This window comes from Oncorhynchus tshawytscha, unplaced genomic scaffold (assembly GCF_018296145.1).
Source record: "Oncorhynchus tshawytscha isolate Ot180627B unplaced genomic scaffold, Otsh_v2.0 Un_contig_8682_pilon_pilon, whole genome shotgun sequence".
Classification (NCBI taxonomy): domain Eukaryota; kingdom Metazoa; phylum Chordata; class Actinopteri; order Salmoniformes; family Salmonidae; genus Oncorhynchus; species Oncorhynchus tshawytscha.
The window spans coordinates 1,146-23,336 of NW_024608767.1; the positions used below are offsets into that span (position 1 = coordinate 1,146).

At 52.3% G+C, this 22,191-nt stretch overlaps 2 protein-coding genes across 4 annotated transcripts; both read right to left on the reverse strand.

Moving 5' to 3' along the window:
* Positions 1 to 1,123: 1,123 nt before the first annotated feature.
* LOC112263340 (nanos homolog 3-like) lies at positions 1,124 to 2,990 on the reverse strand. Its single transcript, XM_042313622.1, has one exon. It carries the CDS (start codon positions 2,778 to 2,780, stop codon positions 2,130 to 2,132), a length of 651 nt encoding a protein of 216 aa, XP_042169556.1. The 5' UTR covers positions 2,781 to 2,990; the 3' UTR covers positions 1,124 to 2,129.
* A 349-nt stretch (positions 2,991 to 3,339) lies between these two features.
* si:ch211-286b5.4 (afadin- and alpha-actinin-binding protein) lies at positions 3,340 to 20,313 on the reverse strand. 3 transcript variants are annotated; one of them, XM_024439458.2, is made up of 12 exons: positions 19,974 to 20,313; positions 17,080 to 17,269; positions 16,327 to 16,396; positions 16,106 to 16,229; positions 14,165 to 14,234; positions 13,874 to 13,994; positions 12,253 to 12,406; positions 11,999 to 12,102; positions 6,313 to 6,474; positions 5,875 to 5,986; positions 3,948 to 4,131; positions 3,340 to 3,565 (listed from the first exon to the last, which is right to left on the reverse strand). In XM_024439458.2, exons 1-12 carry the CDS (start codon positions 20,035 to 20,037, stop codon positions 3,466 to 3,468), a joined length of 1,455 nt encoding a protein of 484 aa, XP_024295226.2. In that variant the 5' UTR covers positions 20,038 to 20,313; the 3' UTR covers positions 3,340 to 3,465. The 3 variants fall into 3 exon arrangements, with proteins under 3 accessions (XP_024295226.2, XP_024295218.2, XP_024295211.2); XM_024439450.2 differs by having other exon boundaries at positions 17,044 to 17,269; positions 19,974 to 20,310; XM_024439443.2 differs by having other exon boundaries at positions 16,327 to 16,395; positions 17,007 to 17,269; positions 19,974 to 20,310.
* Between the last annotated feature and the right edge of the window lie 1,878 nt (positions 20,314 to 22,191).

Sequence of the window (22,191 nt, forward strand, 5' to 3'; positions counted from 1 at the left end):
ACAGATGAAAGGCACATTGTTATGTGTGGTAACATACGCCTGTGTTCCCTGTACTCCAACCCCATTCGATGCATTGAACGGATGTGGGCGGAGCAATGTCTAAATAAGGGTGCAAATTAAAAACAGCCCTGGGCAAGGCCTCGAAGCTTAAAGCTTAATGAAGAGCAGTGGCAGGTTTATTATGTTTTCTCATCTTATTCAACTGTTACCAGGCATCTGCAACAAAGACAGCTCACGTGTGCGATTGCCTTTTGAAAAACTAACAAGTCTAAAGATTACCAGCATAAATATCACCTTTAACACTAAGATCTAAAGTCCACCTGTAGACAATGCACTAATATAGTGCACTACTTTAGACCACAGCCCTATATAGTGCACTACTTCAGACCACAGCCCTATATAGTGCACTACTTTAGAGCACATACCTATATAGTGCACTACTTTAGACCACAGCCCTATATAGTGCACTACTTTAGACCACAGCCCTATATAGTGCACTACTTTTCACCACAGCCCTATATAGTGCACTACTTTTCACCACAGCCCTATATAGTGCACTACTTTAGACCACAGCCCTATATAGTGCACTACTTTAGACCACAGCCCTATATAGTGCACTACTTTAGACCACAGCCCTATATAGTGCACTACTTTTAGACCACAGCCCTATATAGTGCACTACTTTAGACCACAGCCCTATATAGTGCACTACTTTAGAGCACAGCCCTATATAGTGCACTACTTTAGAGCACAGCCCTATATAGTGCACTACTTTAGAGCACAGCCCTATATAGTGCACTACTTTAGAGCACAGCCCTATATAGTGCACTACTTTAGAGCACAGCCCTATATAGTGCACTACTTTAGACCACAGCCCTATATAGTGTACTACTTTTCACCACAGCCCTATATAGTGCACTACTTTTCACCACAGCCCTATATAGTGCACTACTTTAGACCACAGACCTATATAGTGCACTACTGTTGACCACAGCCCTATGGCCCCTGATCAAAAGTAGGGCAGTATTTAGGAAATACAATGCCATGTGGGACACCAACATGATGTGCAGACAGGGACACCTTTTTAGGGACACCTCGCTGATAATTAAGACACACAGGAGTAGCCAATGCAGATATTATTGTTATTATTATAGAAGACATGTATCATAATAAACAAACATACTATTCAACATGGGGTAGCGCAGGTCTTTAAAGTGACATTAGACATTAAAGTCCTGTACAGCCAATGTAAGATGCATCGAGGTTGAAAAGTCAAATAAAATAAAATAAAAAACACTTCTAGATCTATTAAAGTAATTCAAATACAAGTATAACAGTTCTTAATAGTAGCTAGCATGGTAAATGAGGAATACAAAGTAGCTCTGCACACCACATCATAAAATAGCAGTTGTCTTGTCAATAGTAATTTTCTTATAATAGTTATTTTAGGCCTGTAGACTTGCAGATGTACAGTTAGATTAGAGCATGTCGTTTTAAAGTCAGGAAAACAAGTCTCAAAACAAGACAACACTTCCGTTTTTTCCTCCCCAAAGTAGCAGGGAGAAACGTGGATAAACGTCTAATTCCGCAGTGAGGGTTTGTTGATAAGGGCGGTTTATTCGTGGACACAGGATTAGAGGTTGGGAGGTTTTACAAAATCTCACACCAACATGTAAAGACGCAGTGAGTTTGGTCACAGACAGACAGAGACATTTACACTTTAAAGAAAAAAAAAAAAAACTCAAACCCAAAATGTGTTGAAAATAAATGCACGGGCACGCAAATAATCACACGTCATAAATACATAGAAATACGCGACAATGGTTGAAAACAAACGAGAAAAAGTCAAGGAAATAAATAAAAACCACACGACGAACAGGAAATTACACAGTCTACAAACTAGTCAGCCTGTTCCAAACTGCGTCTAAGATAAATATCCACTAGTAAATCCTCTTACAATTGTCCGCATACAGTGCGCTAGAGACGCTCAAGAAAGTCTGCAAAACAACAGCCTGAAGTCTCTCCAGCGCTTCTCTAGCTCTGGTCCCACCCATCTCGCAACAACAAGTTGACTATGTTAGTAGGTCTAGAGGGTAGCGCAGTAACGGCCTGGACCAGAGCTAGCGCTTCTATGACTTAACATAGACAGAGCTGTAGGTGGTTTCGACTTGAGGACAGAAGCGCTTGGTGTGGGCTTTGGCCTTGGTGGCCCCACAGAGAGGGCAGATATATTGCCGCAGGTACGGGCATACCACGTCCCCATCCTGGTCCTTTAGACTGTGGGACCCAAACACAGATTCAGACTCCCCGTTGTGTTTGCAGAAGCTGCAGATCTTGCGCTCAGGTGATGACACCTCCTCCGGCGTCTTAGAGCGAGTCTCCTTCATTCTCTCCCTCTGGCCCCGGGTGCCCGCGGAGGATCTGGACGCTGCTGTAGGGGGCTCGGGACCCTTGGTGCTGCTCGGACGTAAAGCAGCGTGTTTATGCAAGGGGACGATTTCGGAATCCAGGGGTTCTATTTCGTGCCATAGGGGTGGTGTCGCCACAGGTGTTATCGGTGACAGCAAGGCTCGTGGCGGAAACTCTTCAAATTCCACCATGGTCGAGCATATCCCGGAGTCATGACCCTCAACGGTTGACGGTTCTGATGTGAAGTTCCCTAACTGCATCTCCCGCACTGCGTCCGCTAGCTTCATGTAGTCCCGCCACGGTTGGAATCTCCTGTTTTCGGACTCCATGTAACACGGTAGCTGTTGGAGTTGACAAATCATAGCGTTCATATTCCCAACAGACTTGTGTCTGACAATCAGAATGTGCCAGAATAAAGAAAGCGGTGTCTAAACTTCTGAACAATGCGATGGGTTCAATTAATTGAGAACTCGACCGAAGGCAAGCTTGACAACATGCATCTTTGGGGTTTTCCGTGTTTTGGAAAGCAGCCAATCAGATGGTGTCGTGCGCCAGCAGTGCGGAGTCCGTGGCACGCGACAACAGCCAATCAAATGGTTTCAAACTGACAACAGCTAAATTGGCCATTTTAGAAGATCAACTATTTGGGATACAATTTTACACCTCAACAATATTAAAAACTTCAAATATAACTGTTTAATCTATTCTAGGGTCTAAATAGTTAGGACTTAGATTATAATTCTTAGTTATAAGAAGATGTTTTATAATAGCCTATTTTAATAAAATATCACTTAGCGGGTCGCCTTCTTTCTCTGTTAAATTCAAAACAGCTTCGACTTCCTCGCTGTTCACTACTACCACCATTAAGTTATTGTAGCATTTCTCCTGGCTCATCGAATCATTCCAGTAAACATTAGTAGAGAAGGAACATGTCAAACAATTCATCTTTATTAATCACATTGAAAAACGATTTCATAAAACACAATAGAAACGACATACAACTGAAACAGACAAAATTATAAAACATACAATGGAAACGACATATAAACAGCAATACTACTGAAATGACCCATCCAGGTGAGGACCAGTGGGGGCGAACTGGAGCCTCTCTGCCCCCACATCCCAGCACTCTGACTGGGCATCACTCTCACTGGACCTGCAGAGTTGGAGGGACAGGGGTGGGGTAATGGCAGAATTTATATATATATATATATATATCTCACACACACCAATCTACAACAAAAATCCATCTGTAATCATATAAGATCTGTGATTACCTCAATCACCAATAATGATGTTCCCTTTGGGGGTGATTAATAAATAATGATGTTCCCTTTGGGGTGATTAATAAAATATCTTACTGAAGAAAGATGAAAGACTGGATGGATTTAACAGTTTAGTAACTAGGTCCACATCTTAAATGACATCCCATTCCCTATATAGTGGCCTACTTCTGACCAGGCCCTGGTCAATAACAGAGCACCAAATAGGGAATAGGGGGCCATTTGGAACTGAGCCAGGACATGTCTGGGCCTGACCTGCAGCTGTAGGGCAGTTGGAGGGCTGAGTAGAGCTCTGGGGTGCTGGGCGTGTGAACTTTGACCTTGCCATGAACCTGCAGAGACCCCGATGACCCTAACCAGGGTATGATCCCAGACTCGGCAGAGGAGGGCGTGGCCGGCCGGCAGCCGGACAAGATCATGTGATCAGAATCGGAGAGATCTGCGAGTGCACACAGGAATCCCCTGAAGTGACTAAAATACGATGCTATAGTAAAACCCATTAGTAAAGCAATAACTATAGTTGAAACCAAACTAGTAACGCTTTTGCAAATATCTAGCAGTATGTAGTGTTCATTGTTGATTATAAACTGGGTAGTTGGAGCCTAAATACTGATTGGTTGAAAGCCATGGTATATCAGACATGTACTATGGGTATGACAAAAACAAAGTAAAATTTACATTGGTGACCAGTTTATAATAGCAATAAGGCACCTCAGGGGTTTGTGGTATATGGCCAATATTTTAAATTTAACTAGGCAAGTCGGATAAGAACAAATTTTTATTTACAATGGACGGCCTACCGCGGCCAAACCCCGGACAACGCTGGGACAATTGTGCGCCATCCTATGGGACTCCCAATCACGGCCGGTTGTGATACAGCCTGGAATCAAACCAGGGTGTCTGTAGTGACGCATCAGCCCTGAGATGCAGTGCCTTAGACCGCTGCGCCACTCGGGAATCCCCAATATACACTACATGACAAAAGTATGTGGACACCCCTTCAAATTAGTAGCTTCGGCTTTTTCCGCCACGTTCGTTGCTGACAGCTTATAAAATTGAGCACACAGCCATGCAATCTCCATAGACAAACATTGGCAGTAGAATGGCCCAACTGACTTTCAACATGGCACAGTGATTGGATGCCACCTTTCCAACAAGTCAGTCCATCAAATTTCTGCTCTGCCAGAGCTGCTCCTGTCAACTAAGTGCCGTTATTGTGAAGTGGAAACATCTAGGAGCAACAACGGCTCAGCCGCAAAGTGGTAGGCCACGCAAGCTCACAGAACGGGACCACCGAGTGCTGAGGCACGTAGCGAGTAAAAATAGTCTGTCCTCGGTTGCAACAGTCACTAATAAGTTCCAAACTGCCTCTAGAAGCAACATCAACACAATAACTGTTCTTCGGGAGCTTCATGAAGTGGGTTTCCATGGCCGAGCAGCCGCACACAAGCTTAGGATCACCATACACAGTGGTGTAAAGCTCACTGCCATTAGACTCTGGAGCAGTGGAAACGCGTTCTCTAGAGTGATGAATCACACTTCACCATCTGGCAGTCCGACGGACGAATCTGGGTTTGGAGGATGCCAGGAGAACGCTACCTGCCCCAATGTATAGGGCCAACTGTAAAGTTTGGTGGAGGAAGAATAATGTTCTGGGGCTGTTTTTCATGGTTCGGCCTAGGTGCCTTAGTTCCAGTGAAGGGAAATCTTAATGCTACAGCATACAATGACATTCTAGACGATTCTGCACTTCCAACTTTGTGGCAACAGTTTGGGGGAGGCCCTTTCCTGTTTCAGCATGACAATGCCCCTGTGCACAAAGTAAGGTCCATACAGAAATGGTTTGCCGAGATCAGTGTGGAAGAACTTGATTGGCCTGCTCAGAGCCCTGACCTTAACCTCATTGAACACCTTAGGGAAAATTTGGAACGCCGACTATGAGCCAGGCCTAATTGTCCAACAGAGCCCGACCTCACTAATGCTCATGGGTGAATGGAAGTAAGTCCCTGCAGCAATGTTCCAACATCTAGTGGAAAGCCTTCCCAGAAGACTGGAGGGGGACCAACTCCATTTTAATGCCCATGATTTTGGAATGAGATGTTTGACCAACAGGTGTTCACATACTTCTGGTCATGTCATGTATATACAGTAGACGTATAGAACAAGATTTATGCTGACTCACTGAGGACGGTGCTCTCTCTCCTGTTGTGACGCTGCAACGTCCTCCCCAACGGAGAGTCAAACAGATAATGCTGCTTCACCACACAGGCCCTCTGCTGCTCAAACTCACGTCTCTACACACACACACACACACACAGCAGTATTTATTCTAATGTATTGCAAGCATTTTGCTAAATTGCAATAACATCTGCTAACCATGTATGTGACCAATAAAAATTTGAATTGATTTGAGACACTAAGTACGTAATAAAATAATCACAGTCAAACACTTCACTAAGAGGGGTTGGGTTAAATGCGGAAGACATTTCAGGTGACTGCATTCAGTTGTACAACTGACTTGGTTTCCCTCTTTCCCCAACCACCCATCCCTCTAATCTTTCTTTCAATCCAAGGAGACCGTTTTCACTCCCTCCCCTTTCCTGTCTCTCCCGTCCCTCACCTCGTGGCCCAATCGGATGGCGGCGTCGGTGAAGGCCCGTCTCTCCCTATGGAAGCTTCGCTTCTGGTGTTCTAGCTCCGCCCAGCTGTCCTGAAGCCGCTCCCACTCTTCCAGGAAGTAGCAGTCTGTCAGAGCGGCCGGGACCGGAGTGATCACACTGTCCTGGGGAGGGGGAGATTACATGGGGAAATGGGGAGGGAAGGTAGGTAGAGATGGAGGAGGAGGAAGAGGGGCGTGGGGAGAGAGATGACATGGGAGAAGGGGGATGACACGGAGAAGGGGGATGACACGGGAGAAGGGGGAGGCCATGGGAGAAGGGGGATGACGTGGGGAGAGAGATGACGCGGGAGAAGGGGGATGACATGGGAGAAGGGGGATGACGTGGGGAGAGAGATGACACGGGAGAAGGGGGATGACACGGAGAAGGGGGATGACACGGAGAAGGGGGATGACACGGGAGAAGGGGGGGCATGGGAGAAGGGGGATGACGTGGGGAGAGAGATGACGCGGGAGAAGGGGGATGACATGGGAGAAGGGGGATGACGTGGGGAGAGAGATGACACGGGAGAAGGGGGATGACACGGAGAAGGGGAGGATGGGACAGGGGAGAATGGGAGGGGAGGGCATGGGGAAGGGGATGACACGGGAGAGAGATGACACGGGAGAAGGGGGATGACGTGGGAGAAGGGGGATGGCATGGGAGAAGGGGGGGAGGGCATGGGAGAGGGGGAGGGCATGGGAGAAGGGGGAGGGCATGGGGAGAGAGATGACACGGAGAAGGGGGATGACACGGAGAAGGGGGGGATGACACGGAGAAGAGGGGATGACACGGGAGAAGGGGGATGACACGGAGAAGGGGGATGACACGGGAGAAGGGGGAGGGATGGGAGAGGGGGAGGGCACGGGAGAGAAGGGGGATGCATGGGAGAAGGGGGATGACACGGAGAAGGGGATGACACGGGAGAAGAAGGGGGAGGGCATGGGAGAAGGGGGGGGCACGGAGAAGGGGGATGACACGGGAGAAGGGGGAGGGACATGGGAGAAGGGGGATGACGTGGGGAGAGAGATGACACGGGAGAAGGGGGATGACGTGGGGAGAGAGATGACACGGGAGAAGGGGGATGACACGGAGAAGGGGGATGACATGGGAGAAGGGGGATGACATGGGAGAAGGGGGATGGCACATGGGAGAAGGGGGATGACGTGGGGAGAGAGATGACATGGGAGAAGGGGGATGACACGGAGAGGGGGATGACACGGGAAGGGGGATGACATGGGAGAAGGGGGATGACATGGGGAGAAGGGGGATGACATGGGAGAAGGGGGATGACATGGGAGAAGGGGGATGACATGGGAGAAGGGGGATGACACGGAGAAGGGGGATGACACGGAGAAGGGGGATGACACGGGAGAAGGGGGATGATGTGGGGAGAGAGATGACACGGGAGAAGGGGGATGACGTGGGAGAAGGGGGATGACGTGGGGAGAAGGGGGATGACACGGGGAGAGAGATGACACGGGAGAAGGGGGATGACACGGAGAAGGGGGATGACACGGAGAAGGGGGATGACATGGGAGAAGGGGAGGGCATGGGAGAAGGGGGATGACGTGGGGAGAGAGATGACACGGGAGAAGGGGGATGACACGGAGAAGGGGGAGGGCACGGGAGAAGGGGGATGATGTGGGGGAGAGAGATGACACGGGAGAAGGGGGATGACATGGGAGAAGGGGGATGACGGGAGAAGGGGATGACACGGGAGAAGGGGGATGACATGGGAGAAGGGGGATGACATGGGAGAAGGGGGAGGGCACGGGAGAAGGGGGATGACGTGGGGAGAGAGATGACACGGGAGAAGGGGGATGACATGGGAGAAGGGGGAGGGCATGGGAGAAGGGGGATGACATGGGAGAAGGGGAAGGGCATGGGAGAAGGGGGATGACGTGGGGAGGGAGATGACACGGAGAAGGGGGATGACGTGGGGAGAGAGATGACACGGGAGAAGGGGGATGACATGGGAGAAGGGGGATGACATGGGAGAAGGGGGAGGGCATGGGAGAAGGGGGATGACGTGGGGAGAGAGATGACACGGAGAAGGGGGATGACACGGGAGAAGGGGGAGGGCATGGGAGAAGGGGGATGATGTGGGGAGAGAGATGACGTGGGAGAAGGGGGATGACATGGGAGAAGGGGGATGACGTGGGAGAGGGAGATGACACGGGAGAAGGGGGATGACATGGGAGAAGGGGGATGACGTGGGGAGAGAGATGACACGGGAGAAGGGGGATGACACGGAGAAGGGGATGACGTGGGGAGAGAGATGACACGGGAGAAGGGGGATGACATGGGAGAAGGGGGATGCATGGGGAAGGGGATGACACGGGAGAAGGGGGATGACATGGGAGAAGGGGGAGGGCACGGGAGAAGGGGGAGGGCGTGGGGAGAAGGGGATGGCACGGGAGAAGGGAGATGGCATGGGAGAAGGGGGAGGGCACGGGAGAAGGGGGATGAGAAGGGGAGGGCACGGAGAAGGGGGATGACATGGGAGAGGGAGATGACACGGAGAAGGGGGATGACGTGGGGAGAGAGATGACACGGAGAAGGGGGATGACACGGAGAAGGGGGAGGGCATGGGAGAAGGGGGAGGGCATGGGAGAAGGGGAGGGAGGGAGAAGGGGGATGACGTGGGGAGAGAGATGACATGGGAGAAGGGGGATGACATGGGAGAAGGGGGATGACATGGGAGAAGGGGGAGGGCATGGGAGAAGGGGGATGACATGGGGGAGAGATGACACGGGAGAAGGGGGATGACATGGGAGAAGGGGGATGACACGGAGAAGGGGGATGATGGGAGAAGGGGGATGACATGGGAGAAGGGGGATGACATGGGAGAAGGGGGATGATGTGGGGAGAGAGATGACACGGGAGAAGGGGGATGACATGGGAGAAGGGGGATGACGTGGGAGAAGGGGGATGACGTGGGGGGATGACACGGGAGAAGGGGGATGTCACTTTGAGAAGGGGGATGACACGGAGAAGGGGGATGACACGGAGAAGGGAAAGGGCATGGGAGAACTAGAGGACGTGGGGAAGAGATGACACTGGAGAAGGGGATGACACGGGAGCTGGGGGAGGGCACGGGAGAAGGGGGATGATGTGGGGAGAGAGATGACACGGAGAAGGGGGATGACATGGGAGAAGGGGGATGTAACGGGGGAAGAGATGACGTGGGAGAAGGGGGATGACATGGGAGAAGGGGGATGACATGGGAGAAGGCGTGGCACGGGAGAAGGGGGATGACGTGGGGGGAGAGAGATGACACGGAGGGGGATGACATGGGAGAAGGGGGAGGGCATGGGAGAAGGGGGAGGGCATGGGAGAAGGGGAAGGGCATGGGAGAAGGGGGATGGTTTCTGGGGGGAGAGAGATGACACGGAGAGCGGTGGGGATCTTGTGGGGGAGTAGATGACACGGGAGAAGGGGGATGACATGGGAGAAGGGGGATGACATGGGAGAAGGGGGAGGGCATGGGAGAAGTCCAGCATGGGAGACTAAAGGATGACGTGGGGAGAGAGATGACACGGAGAAGGGGGATGACACTGGGAGAAGGGGGAGGGCATGGGAGAAGGGGATGACCTATGGGGAGAGAGATGACCACTGGGAGAAGGGGGATGACATGGGAGAAGGGGGATCCATGGGGAGAGAGATGACACGGGAGAAGGGGGATGACATGGGAGAATGGCCCATGTGGGGAGAGAGATGACTACGGGAGAAGGGGGATGACATGGGAGAAGGGGGATGACGTGGGGGGAGGAGATGACCGGGAGAAGGGGGATGACATGGGAGAAGGGGGATGACTGGGGAGAGACCACGGGAGAAGGGGAGGGCATGGGAGCAGGGGGAGGGCACGGGAGACCTCTTCCTGGGGAGGGCACGGGAGAAGGGGGGGGCGTGGGGAAAGATGACACGGGAGAAGGGGGATGACACGGAGAACCTCCACCACGGAGAAGGGGGAGGGCATGGGAGAAGGGGGAGGGCACGGGAGAAGGGGCACCATGAATGGGGAGAGAGATGACACGGGAGAAGGGGGATGACACGGAGAAGGGGGATGACACGGAGAAGGGGAGGGCCCGGGAGAAGGGGGATGACCGGAGAAGGGGGATGACACGGGAGAAGGGGGATGACACGGAGAAGGGGGATGACACGGGAGAAGGGGATGACATGGGAGAAGGGGGATGACACGGAGAAGGGGGATGACGTGGGAGAAGGGGGATGACACGGGAGAAGGGGGATGACTGGGGAAGAGAGATGCCCCTGTGGGACCCAAGGGGGATGACCTGGGAGAAGGGGGATGACCCTGGGAGAAGGGGGACCCGTGGGGAGAGAGATGACACTGGAGAAGGGACCCCCACGGAGAAGACCCTGCCCCTTCCACGGAGAAGAGCCTGCCCCCCATGGGAGAAGGGGATGACTGGGGACCCCAGATGACACGGGAGAAGGGGGATGACACGGGAGAAGGGGAGGGCACGGGAGAAGGGGGATGATGTGGGGAGAGAGATGACACGGGAGAAGGGGGATGACATGGGAGAAGGGGGAGGGCACGGGAGAAGGGGGATGACGTGGGGAGAGAGATTCCACGGGAGAAGGAGATGACATGGGAGAAGGGGAGGGCACCCCTTCCTCCACCCCAAGACCCTGCCCACGGAGAAGGGGGATGACATGGGAGAAGGGGGAGGGCACCCCTTCCTTCCTCCCACCCCAGACCCTGGAGAAGGGGGAGGGCCCTGGGAGAAGGGGGCCCCTTCCTTCCACCTCAAGAGAGATGACACGGGAGAAGGGAGATGACATGGGAGAAGGGGGAGGGCACGGGAGAAGGGGGATGACATGGGAGAAGGGGGATGACATGGGAGAAGGGGGAGGGCCCGGAGAAGGGGATGACCTCCACCCCAAGGGGGATGACATGGGAGAAGGGGGATGACATGGGAGAAGGGGGATTCCTCCACCCCATGACATGGGAGAAGGGGGAGGGCATGGGAGAAGGGGGAGGGCATGGGGAGAGAGATGACACGGGAGAAGGGGGATGACATGGGAGAAGGGGGAGGGCACGGGAGAAGGGGGACGGCACGGGAGAACCGGAGAGAAAGAAAGCTATGTAACTTTGTCCAAAATTTCAAAGCTCGCCTTAGCTGCCAAGTTAATGCCTAGACTAGCTCAGCGGATTAACATTCCTGTGTTTCACAGGTTTGAACCCAGCTGGTCACATACGTGTGTTTCTATGAACGCCAGTGTGTGACGGTTTCTTCAATGACGAGCCGTAACATTGTAGCGCGTGTCGGTTTCTTTAGTAACTAGCTGTAACATTTTAGCGTGTGTCGGTTTCTATAGTAATTAGCCGTAACATTTTCGCGCGTGTCGGTTTCTATAGTAATTAGTAACATTTTAGCGCGTGTCGGTTTCTTTAGTAACGAGCCGCCGTAACATTGTAGGGTGTGTCGGTTTCTTTAGTAACTAGCCCTAACATTGTAGCGGGTGTCGGTTTCTTCAGTAACGAGCCATAACATTGTAGCGGGTGTCGGTTTCTTTAGTAACGAGCCGTAACATTGTAGCGAGTGTCGGATTCTTTAGTAATGAGCCGTAACATTGTCGCGTGTCTGTTTCTTCAGTAACATTGTAGCGGGTATAGTCCACCTGTAGTAGATGCTGCTGCAGTTTGACCAACTGTTGACTCTGATCCAACTCTGTCTCTAGCTGGGCCAAGAGCTTATCCTGGTCAGTCCCCACAGCCACGTGACCTATACACACAAAAACCACTGAATATTTCTTTCGTCATAAAAACAAATCCATGTTTATCTCCTACAAGTCGCTGTGTGCGTCCGAAATGGCCCTATGTTCATAAGTGGTGCACTACGTAGGGAACACGGTTCCGCTTCATCCCCTCTCACCCTGACTCAGGAGGTCCCCTAGTCTCCTCTGCACACTCTTCCATCCCTGGAACACACCCCCTGTCACATGTTCACCCAGGGACTCCTCTGACTGAACCAGCATTTTGGCGCTGTCTGGGTCCTCTTCCTGGTCACCCACAGTGTCCAATAGGGTCTGTGGGAAAAGTGACAAAGTAGTAGCTTTCGGCCAATCAGCTCAACCCTCTCACCATACCCAGGGTTGGGTTCAGTTGCCAAATATTGCAGATGGAAATGCCATGAATAGAGCTGACATGATTCCAGCATCGAGAGGCATGTTAGTTCTACATAACATGTTTATAGCTGAATGTTCTCCCCTGCTGACCGTGCCCAAGTTTCAGTTCCCTTCAGTAGCCCCGCCCTCCACCCCAAGACCCCGCCCCTTCCTACCACACCAAGACCCTGCCCCTTCCTCCCACCCCAAGACCCCGCCCCTTCCCTCCACCCCAAGACCCCGCCCCCCTCCACCCCATGACCGTCCTTTCTTCCACCCCAAGACCCTGCCCCCCTTCCTCCCACCCCAAGACCCTGCCCCTTCCTCCCACCCCAAGACCCTGCCCCTTCCTTCCACCCCAAGACCCTGCCCCTTCCTCCCACCCCAAAGACCCTGACCCCCTCCTCCTCCTCCACCCAAAGACCCTGCCCCCTTCCACCCACCCCAAGAGCCTGCCTGCCCCTTCCGTAGCCCCTTCCTTCCACCCCAGAGACCCCCTGCCCCTTCCTCCACCCCTCCCTCCCACCCCAAGACCCTGCCCCTTCCTCCACCCCAAGACCCTGCCCCTTCCTCCCACCCCAAGACCCTGCCCCCCTTCCACCCCCCCAAGACCCTGCCCCTCCTCCACCCCAAGACCCTGCCCCGTCCTCCACCCCAGGAGACCCCGCCCCTTCCCTCCACCCCAAGACCCCGTAGCCCCCCTTCCGTACCCCCCCTTCCTTCCACCCCAAGACCCTGCCCCTTCCTCCCACCCCAAGCTCTGGGCTATCCTCCCACCCTGCCCCTAGGAGCCGTAGAGCCCCTTCCTCCCACCCCAAGACCCCGCCCCTTCCTCCCACCCCACCCCTAGACCCCGCCCCTGCTCCCCTATAGGAGTCACCCTTCCTCCAGCTATAGACCCGTCACCCCCCCACCCTATAGGAGCCCCTTCACCCTGCCCCTAGACCCCCCCGCCCCTTCCCACCCCAAGACCCCCCCACCCCTCCCAGCTATAGGAGACCCTATAGGAGCCCCCCCTTCCTCCACCCCTAGACCCCACCCCTTCCTCCCTCCACCCCTAGGAGACCCCACCCTGCCCTTCCTCCACCCCACCTGGTCCTGGGAACCAGGATGTGTTTGTACTAAGGCACTCCTTTGGTGGAGACCTCTCCCCAGGACCAGGAAACACACCGGGAGGGGTTCCCCTAGGTACAGGTCTAGGACCAGCATCCCCTCCCCAATCATAACCTTAAATCATTAGTGGAGGAAATGCAAAGCAGTGTCTAGGGCCACCGTCACCCTGCTCTGGGCTATAGGAGCCGTCACCCTGCTCTGGGCTATAGGAGCCGTCACCCTGCTCTGGAGCTATAGGAGCCGTCACCCTGCTCTGAGCTATAGGAGCCGTCTAACCCGTTCCATGTCTGCTCTGAGCGCGTGCAGTAGCGTGGTGAGTTTGTGTCGGAGCTTCATGGCCTCCCTTAACTCCGCCTCTCGCCTCTCCAGCATCACACGTAGCGCTGCCTCCTCCTTCCTGTGGGGGGTAAATCAGGTGCATTAGTGCTGGGCTGGAACAGAAGCCTGCGTCTCAATTTCCTGGATCAGAATAGGTGATCTCTGGGGTTCCAACCGGAGTCCACAGCCCCAGTAGTCAACAGTAGTGCACTATAAAGGGAATAGGGTGCCATTTTGGACTCTCTCTACCTTCCGTTGGTCCTGGCTGGTCTGTCCCTCTTCACCTGACCTCTGGGCACCGGGTTCAACAGCTCCATGGCTACAGAGAGAGGGAGAGAGACAAGGATGCAGTTAAGCCCCGCCCTCTTCAACATATCCATCAACAAATTGGCGAGGGCACTAGAACAGTCTGCAGCACCCGGCCTCACCCTACTAGAATCCAAAGTCAAACGTCAACTGTTTGCTGATGACCTGGTGCTTCTGTCACCAACCAAGGAGGGCCTACAGCAGCACCTAGATCTTCTGCACAGATTCTGCCAGACCCTGGGCCCTGCCAGACCCTGGGCCCTGCCAGACCCTGGGCCCTGCCAGTAAATCTCAGTAAGACAAAAATAACGGTGTTCCAAAAAAAGTCCAGTTGCCAGGACCACAAATATAAATTCCATCTAGACCCCGTTGTCCTGGAGCACACAGGTAACTATACATACCTTGGCCTAAACATCAGCGCCACAGGTAACTTCCACAAAGCTGTGAACGATGTGAGAGACAAGGCAAGGGCCTTTATGTCATCAAAAGAAACTCAATTCGACATACCAATTAGGATCCGGCTAAAAATAGTGGATTCAGTTATAAAACCCATTGCCTTTTATGCTTGTGAGGTCTGGGGTCCGCTCGCCAACCAAGAATTCACAAAATGGGACAAACGCAAAATTGAGATTCTGCATGCAGAATTCTGCAAAAATACCCTCCGTGTACAACGTCAAACACCAAATAAATGTATGCAGAGCAGAATTAGGTTGATACCCGCTACTTATCAAAATTCAGAAAAGAGACGTTTATTTTCCCTTTTGAAATGTCTAACTTGTGAGTGTAATGTTTACTGTACATTATTGTATTGTTTATCTATTTCACATGTTTTCAATGCCAATAAAACCCCTTCAATTGAAATTGAATTGAGAGAGAGCTAATCATGTTTAGTCTGAAGTTACTTTAAAAACCTCTTAATTAACCTCTACAGGATTGGTGGGTCCCCCGCAGGACAGTTGAGCTAACGTAGGCTAATGCGATTAGCATGAGGTTGTAAGTAACAAGAACATTTCCCAGGACATATCTGATATTGGCTGAAAGCTTAAATTCTTGTTAATCTAACTGCACTGTCCACTTTACAGTTGCTAAGACAGTGAAAGAATACCATGGTATTGTGAGAAGAGTGCACAGTTTTGAACTGGAAAAGTTGTTTAACAAATTAGGCACATTTGGGCAGTCTTGATACAACATTTTGAACAGAAATTCAATGATTCATTGGATCAGTCAAACTTTACATTCACCGCTGCCATCTAGTGGCCATAATCTAAATTGCACCTGGCCTGGAATAATACATTATGGCCTCTCTCTTGCATTTCAAAGATTGTTTTTTTTAACAATGTTTTTTTCTCCATTGTATTACCTTTTACCAGATCTAATGCGTTATATTCTCCTACATTCATTTCACATTTCCACAACGTGTTTCCTCTCAGATGGTATCAGGAATATGCATATTCTTGCTTCAGGACCTGAGCTACGGCCAGTTACATTTGGGTCATTTTAGGCAAAAATTGAAAAAAAAGTTGAAGATCCTTCAAGCCAATAAGAAAAAGTTAAATATATTACTGTCATTTATTTATAAGGACTGGATGCCAAGGTTACCTTGGTTGCTAGCAACTTCAATTAGCACTGAGGTGTGACGTGAGGTGTCAAAGCTCATGAGCCCAACAACAGCAGGAGAGTTTCACAGCCTCCCCCACCCAAATGCAGAGGCCCTTGAAGCCCTCTCCCTCTGTGCAGAGGTCATTACAATAGGTAGGTAGATGGAGAGTGACAGAATGGTGTGTGGGTTTAGGATTATGAGACATTTAGAGAGAAAGATGGAGTAGGATGGAATATGAGAGGGCACATTAGGTGTGAGAGAGATGGTTCGACAGAGATCCTTACAGGCGCCTCTCTCTCTGTGTCTCTCTGCAAGTTGGGTTAGTCTCTCCTTCAGTCTGGCGCTGTGCTGCTCTCTACGCCTCAACTCTGACCCCTGCTGATTACACCGACACTGCAGGCTGGAACCCTTCAGAGTGTGTGTGTGTGAAATAGATAAAGAGGGAAATGGTTATTCATCAACATAGTTGATATTTTCCATCAAACTCATGATACATGAGACACACCTTCTCTCTCTCGCGTCTCAGTGCATCCTGTAGTCTGGCAACGTGCTGATTTCTCTCAACCAGTTGCTCCTGTGAACAAAACACTCTTTTTTTAATCAACCCATATTTTACCAGGTAAGTTAACGGAGATCACATTCTCATTTACAGCAATGACCTGGGGAATGGAGGGGGGTGTGAATGAGCCCTTTCTAAACTGGGGATGATTAGGGGGCCATGATGGTATGAGGGCCAGATTGGGAATTTAGCCAGGACACCAGGGTTAACACCTCTACTCTTACGATGAGTCCCATGGGATCTTCTTGCCTTGTCTCTCAGATCGTTCACAGCTTTGTGGAAGTTACCTGTGGCGCTGATGTTTAGGCCGAGGTACATACATCCCATCCGAAAGACAGCACACGGCAATGTCCCCTATCACTGCCCTGGGGCATTGGGATATTTTTTTTTAGACCAGAGGAAAGAGTGGGGCCTATTGGTCCTCCAACACCACTTCAGCAGGATCTGGTCACCCATCCAGGGACCAGATGCTTGAGGAGCCGGGGATGCAGGGATGCAGGGTGCTATGCTGCTGGCATGAGTTGCTAACAGTAAAACACACTATTCTATCACTAGCATTCTCACCTGACTGACTCTCAAACCCACAATGTTAATTTGTTAAGTACACACCACACGCACAAGCTTACCCCAAGGGAGGGCCCTGTCTCTCTGTGCTCGTCCCTTCCAAGGGAGGGCCCTGTCTCTCTGTGCTCGTCCCTTCCAAGGGAGGGCCCTATCTCTCTGTGCTCGTCCCTTCCAAGGGAGGGCCCTGTCTCTCTGTGATCGTCCCTTCCAAGGGAGGGCCCTGTCTCTCTGTGATCGTCCCTGCCAGACCACCAGGAAGCATGGAGAGACAGGTTACTGAGAGGGGGGCTAGGCTCCCCATGGAGGAGGTATGTGTCCTGGAGGTCTGGAGACAGTGAGAGAGGAGAGGGAGGGGGTTGGATGGTGGTATGTAGAGGGAGGGGGGAAGAGAGGGGGGGTGGTATGCCAGACCAGAGGGGAGTTGGATGGTGGTATGGAGAGAGAGGGAGGGGTTGGATTACTGAGAGAGAGAGGGGGTTGGATGGTGGTATGAGTAGAGGGAGGGTTGGGGTGGTATGGTGTCCTGGGGGGGGGTTGGATGGTGGTACAGTGGAGGATGGTGGTATGAGTAGAGAGAGGGAGGGGGTTGGATGGTGGTATGAGTAGAGAGAGGGAGGGGGTTGGATGGTGGTATGAGTAGAGAGGGGGGAGGGGGTTGGATGGTGGTATGAGTAGAGAGAGGGAGGGGGTTGGATGGTGGTATGAGTAGAGAGAGGGAGGGGGTTGGGGGGTTGGATGAGGGGGTGGATGGTATGAGAGAGGGGATGGTGGGGAGGGGGTTGGATGGTGGTATGAGTAGAGAGGGGAGGGGGTTGGATGGTGGTATGAGTGATGGTGGGAGGGGGTTGGATGGTGGTATGAGAGGATGGTGGTATGAGTAGAGAGGGAGGGGGTTGGATGGTGGTATGAGTAGAGAGAGGGGGGATGGTGGGAGGGGGTGGTATGGATGGTGGTATGAGTAGAGAGGGGGAGGGGGTTGGATGGTGGTGGTATGGTAGAGAGAGGGTTGGGGGGTATGGAGGGGGGTGGTGAGAGAGAGGGAGGGGGGTTGGATGGTGTATGAGAGAGGGGGAGGGGGTTGGATGGTGGTATGAGTAGAGAGAGGGAGGGGGTTGGATGGTGGTATGAGTAGAGAGGGGGGGGGGGTTGGATGGTGGTATGAGTAGAGAGGGAGGGGGTTGGATGGTGGTATGAGCAGAGAGGGGAGGGGGTTGGATGGTGGTATGAGTAGAGAGAGAGGGTTGGATGGGGGGGGTTGGATGGTGGTTGATGGTGGTATGAGTAGAGAGAGGGGATGGGGTATGAGGAGAGAGAGGGAGGGGGTTGGATGGTGGTATGAGTAGAGAGGGGAGGGGGTTGGATGGTGGGAGGGAGGGGGGGTTGGATGGTGGTATGAGTAGAGAGGGGGGGGGTTGGATGGTGGTATGAGAGAGAGGGGAGGGGGTGGTATGAGGGGGGGGTGGATGAGTATGAGAGAGAGGGGGGGTGGTATGAGTAGAGAGGGGTAGGATGGTGGTATGAGAGAGAGAGGGGGGGGGTGGTGGATGGTGGAGGGGGGGTTGGATGGTGGTATGAGTAGAGAGGGGGAGGGGTTGGATGGTGGTAGTATGAGGGGGGGGGTTGGATGGTGGTATGAGTAGAGAGGGAGGGGGTTGGATGGTGGTATGAGTAGAGAGAGGGAGGGGGTTGGATGGTGGTATGAGAGAGGGGAGGGGGGGTTGGATGGTGGTATGAGTAGAGAGGGGGGGGTTGGATGGTGGATGAGTAGAGAGGGGAGGGGTTGGATGGTGGTATGAGTAGGGAGAGGGAGGGGGGGTTGGATGGTGGTATGAGTAGAGAGGGAGGGGGTTGGATGGTGGTATGAGTAGAGAGGGAGGGGGGGTTGGGGTGGTATGGAGTGGGGGGTGGTATGAGTAGAGGGAGGGGGTTGGATGGTGGTATGAGTAGAGAGGGAGGGGTTGGGGGGTAGAGAGAGGGAGGGGTTGGATGGTGGTATGAGTAGGGATGAGTAGGAGGGGGGGGTTGGATGGTGGTATGAGTATGAGAGAGAGGGGTTGGATGGTGGTATGGGGGGTGGTATGAGTAGAGAGGGAGGGGGTTGGATGGTGGTATGAGAGAGAGGGAGGGGGGGTTGGATGGTGGGTAGGGGGTTGATGGTGGTATGAGAGAGGGGGGGGGTTGGATGGTGGTGGTAGAGAGAGGGAGGGGGTTGGATGGTGGAGTATGAGAGAGAGGGAGGGGGTTGGATGGTGGTATGAGTAGAGTAGAGAGAGGGAGGGGGTTGGATGGTGGTATGGTGGTATGAGGAGAGGGGGGGTTGGATGGTGGGAGAGGGGGGGGGGTTGGATGGTGGTATGAGTAGAGAGGGGAGGGGGGGATGGTGGTATGAGTAGAGAGAGGGGGGGGTTGGATGGTGGTATGAGAGAGAGGGAGGGGGGTTGGATGGTGGTATGAGTAGAGAGTTGGAGAGGGAGGGGGTTGGATGGTGGTATGAGGAGAGAGGGTTGGAGAGAGAGAGGGAGGGGGTTGGATGGTGGGAGGGGTTGGATGGTGGTATGGATGGTGGTAGAGAGAGGGGAGGGGTTGGATGGTGGTATGGTGGAGTAGAGAGGGAGGGGGTTGGATGGTGGTATGAGTAGAGAGAGGGAGGGGGTTGGATGGTGGTATGAGTAGAGAGAGGGAGGGGGTTGGATGGTGGTATGAGGAGAGAGAGGGAGGGGCAGAGGTAGTAAGAGATTATTTTTTATTTAACTAGGCAAGTCAGTTAAGAACAAACAATTATTTACAATGACGGCCTCCACCTGCCAAACCCAGACGACACTGGGCCAATTGAGCACCGCCCTGTGGGACTCCCAATCATTTCCAGTGAGATGAGGGAGAGGTATATACAGTGGACTTGGACTGAAATAGGTTCCGCTACTCATTAAGGGTGACAGTACTGTTTATATGTAGGTGCAGGAGCTCCACAATACGTCTGAGCTAATATTCTAGAAGAGGAACAGCAGGTGTGAGTTAATATAAAGATTTACCTGAGCTCTCCTGTCGTCTCCTCTGGGACCCTGCTGCCCATCCCTGCCCACATCTAGAAGCCATCTGTGTTAACGTTTACGAATGGTAACGAGCTTAACAGGTATTCAGGTGTGTGTGTTGTGTTGGCCGATCTACCTGAGCAGAGGTTTGCTACTTCAGTTGGCAGCCATCTTTAATTACCAGCTGGCAAGTGCAACCAGGTGCTAGCATTTCAGCTAATCAATAACCTCATTGATTGACATGCTCACGCCACTCTTTTTTCATACTGTTTGGTCGCGTTCCTCGGCTCAGACGTTGCTGACGCATAACAGATCTTACAATGCCTGGATAGGTATTTTACGTACACTATACAAAAGTATGTGGACACCAAATTAATGGATTTGGCTATTTCAGCCACATCGGTTGCTGACCGGTGTATACAATTGAGCACACAGCCATGCAATCTCCATAGGAACATTGGCAGTAGAATGGCCTTTACCGAAGAGCTCAGTGACTTTCCACATAGGATGCCTCCTTTCCAACAAGTCAGTTCATCAAATTTCTGCTCTGCTAGAGCTGCATGTGCTGTTATTGTGAAGTGGAAACGTCTAGGAGCAACAGCGACTCAGCCACGAAGTGGTAGGCCACACAAGCTCACAGAACAAGACCCCTCAGTGTTGAAGTGCGTGAAAATCGTCTGTCCTCGGCTGCAACGCGAACGAGTTCCAAGCTGTCCCTCGAAGCATCGTCAGCACAATAACTGTTAGTCGGGAGCTTCATGAAATGGGTTCCAATGGCCGAGTACATGATGCCAAGCGTCGGCTGGAGAGGTGTAAAGCTCTCCGCCATTAGACTCTCTCAGGTCAAACCTGGGTTTGCCGGATGCCAGGAGAACGCTGCCTGAATGCAGAGTGACAACTGTAATGTTTGGTGGAGGAATAATGGTCTGGGCTGTTTTTCATGGTTTGAGCTATGCCCTTAGTTGAACTGAAGGGAATTCTAAACACTACAGAATACAATGTGTATCAGCTAACCACGTTATAGCAATCTGGTACCCGAGCACAGTCGATGACATAGCTCGCAACCATTGGTTGATGCATGCAACATCTGAGCAGGGGAACACGACCTATATGTGTAAAAGGATTGGAGAAATGGTAGCCATTTTGATTACTGACAATCCATTTAAAATGGCTTGGAATAAAAAGATGTAGGCCTATAATAGTGTGTAATGTAAATGTTGATTATCTATATAAAGGATGTCAAAAACTCAAATCCTGGAGGGCAGTAAAGTACAAGGGAGGAGTGAAAAGCAGCAGACACTCGGCCCTCCAGGAATCGAGTTCGGCACCCTGCTTTATATTCTAGGGCAGACGTATTCAACTCTTACCCTACGAGGAGCCTGCTGGTTTTCTGTTCTACCTAATAATGAGTTGCGCCCACATGGTGTCCCAGGTCTAACTCAGTCCCTGATTAGAGGGGACCCACCCACATGGTGTCCCAGGTCTAACTCAGTCCCTGATTAGAGGGGAACCACCCACATGGTGTCCCAGGTCTAACTCAGTCCCTGATTAGAGGGGAACCACCCACATGGTGTCCCAGGTCTAACTCAGTCCCTGATTAGAGGGGAACCACCCACAGGGTGTCCCAGGTCTAACTCAGTCCCTGATTAGAGGGGAACCACCCACATGGTGTCCCAGGGCTAACTCAGTCCCTGATTAGAGGGGAACAAACCACATGGTGTTCCAGGTCTAACTCAGTCCCTGATGAGAGGGGAACCACCCACATGGTGTTCCAGGTCTAACTCAGTCCCTGATTAGAGGGGAACCACCCACATGGTGTCCCAGGGCTAACCCAGTCCCTGATTAGAGGGGACCCACCCACATGGTGTCCCAGGTCTAACTCAGTCCCTGATGAGAGGGGAACCACCCACATGGTGTTCCAGGTCTAACTCAGTCCCTGATGAGAGGGGAACCACCCACATGGTGTTCCAGGTCTAACTCAGTCCCTGATTAGAGGGGAACCACCCACATGGTGTCCCAGGTCTAACTCAGTCCCTGATTAGAGGGGAACCACCCACTAACTCAGTCCCTGATTAGAGGGGAACCACCCACATGGTGTCCCAGGGCTAACTCAGTCCCTGATTAGAGGGGAACCACCCACATGGTGTCCCAGGTCTAACTCAGTCCCTGATTAGAGGGGAACCACCCACATGGGGGAACCACCCACATGGTGTCCCAG